General features: G+C 43.6%; 1 protein-coding gene across 1 annotated transcript; it reads right to left on the bottom strand.

Annotated features, from left to right (window-relative positions):
- Positions 1-3,196: 3,196 nt before the first annotated feature.
- On the bottom strand, positions 3,197-5,652 carry LOC306793237 (uncharacterized protein). Its single transcript, XM_079290752.1, has 2 exons — positions 5,381-5,652; positions 3,197-4,802 (listed from the first exon to the last, which is right to left on the bottom strand). The coding sequence occupies exon 2, from the start codon at positions 4,786-4,788 to the stop codon at positions 3,484-3,486; it is 1,305 nt and encodes a 434-aa protein (XP_079146878.1). The 5' UTR covers positions 4,789-4,802; positions 5,381-5,652; the 3' UTR covers positions 3,197-3,483.
- Between the last annotated feature and the right edge of the window lie 2,472 nt (positions 5,653-8,124).

Raw genomic sequence — 8,124 nt, 5'->3', positions numbered from 1 at the left:
TTTTTGATAATTGAGACAATGGTCTTTTAGGGCAGAGTGGCTCCGACCTTTGACCTCTGCACTATTTGACTGCTTTCACTACTTGAACCGGCGGTTCTGTGAAGTAAAGTCAGTGCTTCACGTGTTGAAGCTGCATTCTCTCTAGTGTCCACCAGGGGGCGACTCCTCTGGTTGTATAGAAGTCTATAGAAAATGACTCTACTTCTCTCTTGATTTATTACCTCAGTAAACATTGTAAACATGAGTTTATGTCTCAATCTCTAGTTTCAAGTCTTCTTCAATACAGCATGATGTTCATTTAGTACATTATGGTCCATTTAGAGTCACACAGACCATAAAGCAGGGGATGCTTTAGGGCGGGGCTACTGTGATTGACAGGTCTCTACCAGAGACGTGTACGGCGTCTCTACGTCACTCCTCAGTCCAGATGTGGTCACTTCCTGTTCACTGGTTGCAAAAAACAAGATGGCGACGTCAGCTTCTTACTTTACACTTCAAACACCATTAAAGTGGAGATCATTAGTGAAGATTATCTTGATGAACTGAACTCATCTGTGTTTTATCTGGATACCAGACAAAGTTAAAACAGGACCTTAGCATTAAACAGTGCTGTTTAACCACAGAAGAAGAGCGGAATCAAACATGGAGGAGCTCTGATATTATCTTCTTCACGCCGTCAAATCTTTACTGTTCATTTCTAGCGATTATAGACTTTGTTTATAGATTGTTTGGCCTGTTGGGAATGAAAAACATGCAACAAAATCCAACAGTTCTGCAACAAGGCGTCATATTTAGTGTTGCTGCTGTTCGGTACCAACTGTGTTTGTCACGCGTTGTGACAGCTTCAGTTAAGAACGTGCTTTTGTGCACTTCAGAAATACTTAACAACAACAAACACTTAAACAGCTCTTAACAATGATTCAATAAACGGAGTTTGCACAAACTGAGGTTTATCGTTTATCGAGCTTCACAATGACTCAATAAAAAACGAGTTATTGAATCTCCCGCTGTGAATCAACCGGTTTTGTTTGATAAACCCACCAAGTTGTTTCCTTTGAACACATTCTTTTGAATAGACAGCATATGCATGTAGCAAACATCTGATTATTATGCAAGTGTGTGACAATGACAATCTAATTTTGTTTGAATATAATTACATAAATGATCACAAATCTATTCGCTGAGGCTGCGTTTTTGATGGTAATTGGAGCCTTAAATACTTTGGGAAGATGCTTTACGTTACTGGTCCTGAATCTCCTTTTGATTTCCTGTTTAGTTTCCTGGAAAGAACAATGTAATTAAGACAAAGCTCTTCAGCTATTTCAGTTTCGGTCGTTTTGTTGAGTTCATAAGCTGCTGTTAAGCGTTAAAAGATTAATGACTGGAAAAAACTAAGCGAGACTCATTTAAGAGCAGGGAAACTTTCATTATTAGAAACTTTAATCTCAGTATATGTTGCACGTTCAGGTGAGCTGCTGACTCAAAGACTCTAGGTTTTATAGAAATTATTTAAAAAGTATTCATTTAACAGACTTAGTCTCCGTCACGTCCGAGGGGCAGATCTGAGACTCTCGTGCAGACACAGACACTGGAGACGAGGTGAAGTTGAAAAATAAGGTTCTTCCGTCTCCCTTCATGGACAAAGCATTAAAGTCCACGTTCTTGCCAGCTTCTTTCGCTGCTCCGAGTTCACCGCCTTGAACTCCATCCGTCCCGAGATGCCACCGCGTCAGACATCACATCCATCCTCCCGACACAGTCGTCTATCAACGCCACAAGACCAACCAATACGGTCCACCTCAACCCATCTACCTTTTCCGAACAGACTCAAGTCTGTACGAACCCATCCGCGACTACTTAAGCTGAAGTTCAGCCAGCCGAACTCCCCGCAAGATCCCCTGTTATGGTCTCGGGCTCACAACCACTTTCGCCATATCTTGGGCCGATCCATAATACCCCCCGAGTTTACTCAGCGCTTCTGAAGAGACAGCCCCACCCTACAGTCTCCGTTCCCGCCAGCCGCCGGACATCAACGGTCCCTTCGATCGCCTAACCTCCTTCCTACAAACCCTCCTCGTTTCTTCTTCCTTACATCCCTTCATCCCTCTACCCTACATCCCTTCATCCCTCTACCCTACATCCCTTCATCCCTACATCCCTTCATCCCTTCATCCCTCTACCCTACATCCCTTCATCCCTCTACCCTACATCCCTTCATCCCTCTACCCTACATCCCTTCATCCCTACATCCCTCTACCCTACATCCCTTCATCCCTACACCCCTCTACCCTACATACCTTCATCCCTCTACCCTACATCCCTTCATCCCTACACCCCTCTACCCTACATCCCTTCATCCCTCTACCCTACATCCCTTCATCCCTACACCCCTCTACCCTACATACCTTCATCCCTCTACCCTACATCCCTTCATCCCTACACCCCTCTACCCTACATCCCTTAATCCCTCTACCCTACATCCCTTCATCCCTACACCCCTCTACCCTACATACCTTCATCCCTCTACCCTACATCCCTTCATCCCTACACCCCTCTACCCTACATACCTTCATCCCTCTACCCTACATCCCTTCATCCCTACACCCCTCTACCCTACATACCTTCATCCCTCTACCCTACATCCCTTCATCCCTCTACCCTACATCCCTTCATCCCTACACCCCTCTACCCTACATACCTTCATCCCTCTACCCTACATCCCTTCATCCCTATACACCTTCCGCTTCTTTAATCTAACAATCATTCCACTATGCAATAAACCTCTCGAAACTCATACTGTTATTGGTGTGGTCCTTATTAGTGAAATGGAAGAAAATCTGTAATTTGGCACCAATGACAAGGAAAATAAAGACTCAGTTTGGAGACACGTTTAAGTTTGGTTAGTTGTATTGAGTTTATAATAATAATAAATGATTATTATTTAGCATTGTAAACTTTATTTTCCATAATTAAATGTAAATTAAGACGAACTTCACCAGCAATGAAATGGATTTAATTAATTGGAAGTTTGCCAATCAAACACTCAATTTCCCCAATAATTAGTATCAAATTACAAAGTGCTTTCTAGTTATCATCCTACAGTTACCTTCTAGGAAATGATATGAAACCATGGCAACTGTAAGTTCCTGCGACCAACCAAGAGAAAAAAAAAGTCACAAACCCACTGAGATAGAATCGCTGGTTACTTTAATACAGGTTTTAAAAACGTCAATCAGAAACAATTGCACAATAAAGGTTTCTGCTTTCCATTTTAAGACTCTTTCAAGAAACAATCCAGTATTTCTCTTAGTGTGAATATGTATTGATTCGACATTACATGAAATGTGCATTTTATATGCTTCTTTTAAATGCAGATATTCGCTTATGTGCAGTGTCTTCTTTTTGTTTGACACAAACCTATTGTACCTCGTCTAGACAACAAAACACAACAAACTGCTGTGGTTCTTATCACAATAACAACTTCTATCCTGCGTGGACTCTCATGTGTCTCTTAAGATTTGTCTGCAGGGTAAATCTTTTCTCACAAACGTCGCATCCGAACGGCTTCTCACCTGTGTGGACTTTAATGTGTCCCTGAAGAACTGACTGCTGGTTAAATCTTTGACCGCAAACGTCACATCCGAACGGTCTCTCGCTTGCGTGGACTCTCATGTGTCTCTTAAGATTTGTCTGCAGGGTAAATCTTTGAGCACAAATGTCGCATCCGAACGGCTTCTCACCTGTGTGGACTTTAATGTGTCTCTTAAGAACCGACTGCTGGGTAAATCTTTGACCACAAACATCACATGCGAACGGCTTCTCACCTGTGTGGACTCTCGTGTGTCTCTTAAGAACTGACCGATGGTTAAATCTTTGACCACAAACGTCACATGCGAACAGTCTCTCACTTGTGTGGACTTTAATGTGTGAATTAAGATTCGACTGCCGGTTAAATCTTTTCTCACAAACGTCACATCCGAACGGCTTCTCACCTGTGTGGACTCTCATGTGTCTCTGAAGAACTGACTGATGGTTAAATCTTTGACCACAAACGTCACATCCGATCAGCTTCTCACCTGTGTGGACTGTTATGTGTACATTAAGAACTGACTGATGGTTAAATCTTTTACCACAAAAGTCACATCCGAACGGCTTCTCATCTGTGTGGACTCTCATGTGTCTCTTAAGATGCGACTGCCGGTTAAATGTTTTCTCACAAACATCACATCCGAACGGCTTCTCACCTACGTGGACTCTAATGTGTACATTAAGATTCGACCGATAGTTAAATCTTTTCTCACAAAGATCACATCCGAACGGCTTCTCACCTGCGTGGACTCTCGTTTGGGAATCTACCTTTTGGTTCACTCTAAATAATTTCTTACAACTCGGACAGCTGGAGGAACTTTTGCCACAATTACATATCATCCGTCTCTGAAGTGACCTCTTGTTCTCAAAGAGGCTCGGGGATGTTTTGCCAGCATTACATCCACCATCACCTCGAGGGGCCTCCTTAGAGTTCAGAGCATGTGCAGCAGACTCAGGTGTCCTGGTCTTCTTACAATCACTGTCACTGTGTTCCGTTTCAGTTTCAGGTTCTAACAGAGGTGCTTGCCAGTCTTCATAACTGAATTCAGTCTCGCAAGAGTCTGAAGCCGTTCCATCAGTTTTTGGTTGCGCATGAATATCTCGATCCAGACTCCTGGCTGGTTCCGATCCTCCACGGTCCTCTCCATCCTGGTCCAGGCTGGGGCTCCACTCAGGGGGAGCATCATCTTGAACCACCATCAGCTGCTGGACATCTGCAAGGAGCACATTATGGACAACTGTGACGTCACACTGGTCAATACTTATTAGTGAGATCAGTGGCGCTCATTTTATCTATATCACGACAAAAACATTAGCGGCAGCCATTTTCTAGGAAAGTAGTAGAAACGTGTTTGTGTTAAAGTCTGAATAAATAACAACTGAACTTTAGTTTATTGTAGCTCACTTAGCCACACATATTTCATTTTTTAAGTTAGAGATTTGAACGAGGACTTCAAGTAAAAACCAGAGTCTAAAACAGTTCGGCCTCTATCACACAGCCACTAACTGCTGCTAGGTTGCTACTCTCCCATTCTCTCACCAGCTAACATGCTAAGCTAAGCTACAGTGCCATTACATCCCTCAAATCACCAGTGTGTGGCTGACCCTGACTCACACGTCATCACACGTTCCTGTGCTCAACAGAGCCAGACTCCCTTCCAAACCACAGCTAAATGAAGCTAACATTAGCCACATGCTAACAATCAAACAAGTGTAGGGTTCAAAACCGCCTCCAGTAGTTTGTGTTGTCTCTCATTGTCTTTTAAGCAGTGACGGGCCGTGCACTTTATACCTGGGCCTTCACTGCTGTCCGGTGTTACGGTTTAACCAGGGACCCTGTTAACTGGCGACCGTCAGCCGAATGCGCCCGTTGTTGTAGTTACGGCAGCTGTTGAGAAAGGGAAGAGAACACGCAGCGGTCCTCGTGATGCCGCATTGTTCAGTTTTGCAGTACAGCGTCAAACCTTCTCGTTTACAGTGTGTGGTCAAAACATACCGGAGTCCACGTTGGAGAGTCTTCTGAGGAAACTAATCCACTCGAGTGTGAAACGTCGCTTGCTTGTTGTTCACGTGTTGAAACAGGAAGCGAGCAAATTCTCCTTCCTGTGAAGTAATAAAGTTGGTAAAAAGAACACATCAACGTCTTTGGAGCCTGTTTTGTGGAAACATGATTGTGTTCCGTAGAAGAACTCTGTGGCACAGTTTAAAAAAAATACAATAAAAAATAAAATAAAAAGTATATACAGGATTCGAACTCATCATTGGGTGGAACAAGAACTTGCAGGCAGATGCAGTGACACTACACCAGACAGACACAACAGATTTACTGGAAGCATATAGAAAAATATAAAACAGAGTCAGCAGTCGCTCCTAAGAGCAGATCAACTGGTGACCTCAGAGTATTAAGACTGATCTGACCCCGTAGCAGAGGAACCAGATCAACTGGTGACCTCAGAGTATTAAGACTGATCTGACCCCATATCAGAGGGAACCAGATCAACTGGTGACCGCACTGCTCGTTCACCATGCAGCATTTTGAAGTGTAACACGGAGCACTTTTCAATACAGCTGGTTTCCAAAACAAATCTTTGTAGAGCTGCAAATTAACGAGGCAAATGTTTGTGATGTTGTCATGAGGTGAAAATACACAATGTGGACAATAACGCATCAGAGCAAACCATTAATGGCAATGCCATAAAATGAAGAATTTAACCAGCCAAGAACACAGAGTGCAAGTTGAGTTCATTTGACTTTAATAAGTGAACGTCACGACATTCTATTGTCAAAAACATGGACCTTCATTTTCAAGTGCAAGCCGGACACAGATGGTCTTCGCCTGCTGGGCCGTGCACACACACACCCAGTGGAACCGCCGGGAACACGATGTGCATTCAGGCTGAAAGATGGAGCAATTAGATGCACTCTCCATCTACAGAACTGTAAGGCTTCCTACCCAGTGATCAACAGCTGGCTCCGAGGTGTCCGCAGAGTTCTGTTAGGTTGTCTATTGAAAGATATTCAAATTGAGTGGGTTAGGTAAAGGAAAATGTTCCGTGAGGGTTAGATGCAGTTGATTGGAGCTTACCAGAGTCATCCAGCAGTTTCCTTGCCATTTCTCCTCGCATTAATGGCAACTTCGTCCACAGCCAAGTCATATTATATGGATAATTCAGAGAGAATGGACTATTTCACTCATTTTAATACTTAAAACTTCAAATGAAGTAACACAGTAGCCTAAAGGAAGAAGAACTTGAGAAGCAGAGGAGTTCTCAAGTCAGAAGAGGCTTATCTCGTTTAAGGATTAAGGATGACAGTAAATTTAACACATGTATTAATCCTAAAGGAACAAGAGTTAATGTAGCTTGACTGGAAAGTATTCCAACACCTCAGGCAGCTATAAAGAAAGAGCTGCTGTCAAACGGGACGGAAGTGTTCTCTGGTGTTCCTGTGTGAACACACATGAGGATGTGGTGATGATCACAGAGGGAATGTGTGACAGGCTCCTAACAGGCAATAATTCATGTACGACATAACTTCAAAGTGATAACCTGAATCTACAAGCAAGGAGAGTCAAATATGCTGCAGAAGATGAACAAATGTGCAACGTGAAATGTGTTTTTGATGCCGCATCTTCAATAATAACAACCAACTGGTTAACAAAGGTCATTGGATGTGAATCGTTTGATCATTGTGCGATACAATAACAATCTATACAGGTTCTGGGGCACCAACATATTCTACATAGAACCATCAGAGCTTCACTGCGTCGACTCTGGTCCATCGATCCTCATCACAGGGTTGAAGAAGAAGCAGCTTCGTCATATTTCCACGTCGACGCTCCGTAAAGTGGAGAGTTTATGTGAAAGTCTTTTAAAGAACAGATTTCTGAGAGTGACTCCATCACTCACATGAAATACATGACCTCAGGCAGTCCGGTAAGAAAGTCTCCGTTCACGAAGCGTCCCGCTGTGTAATGAGTTTGGTCTGCAGGGAGCAGTACGGCACTAAAAGGATGATTGGTTTTACATGAGCAGCAGGTAAACGGTGTTCACGCGGCTGCCTGACTACGACCACATTTAATCTCTTTAACAGGCCGATGCATGAGGTCACCTGTGTTGCTTGGTTGGAAATAGAGGATTGTCTCATTCCTCCATCAAAACTGAGAAACCTGGAGTTCTGCAGTAACTAAAACAGCACATGACATACATGTATTCAACCCTGTAGGGTCACAGGTCAAGTCCTGCAGCAGACATGATTCAGTTTGATTCAACTCCAGACAGGAAGTGAGAGCGGAGCTGCGAGCTGCAGGATCGGCTGCTTCCATAATACATGTGGACGTGTTCTAAGCCGTCCCGGTTGTGTTTGTGAAGGTTCGGTTCCCTGAAAGAACAGAATTAAAACACAGCTGGTCATTTGATGATTAGAGAACCACAGCACCGGACCGGCCTCTTGAAGCCTCTAGAATCACCTTCATGTTCCCGTTACGTCACGCGTTACATGAAATCCGAGACGTTCTTTCGACAGATGCGACGACGT

Source organism: Melanostigma gelatinosum (assembly GCF_949748355.1).
Source record: "Melanostigma gelatinosum genome assembly, chromosome: 19".
NCBI classification, from domain to species: Eukaryota; Metazoa; Chordata; class Actinopteri; order Perciformes; family Zoarcidae; genus Melanostigma; species Melanostigma gelatinosum.
This window is presented reverse-complemented; position numbering and strand designations above follow the sequence as displayed.

Excerpts from the sequence above, each read along its gene's own strand:
- LOC306793237 (XM_079290752.1), bottom strand. The coding sequence starts at position 4,788 with ATGGTGGTTCAAGATGATGCTCCCCCTGAGTGGAGCCCCAGCCTGGAC.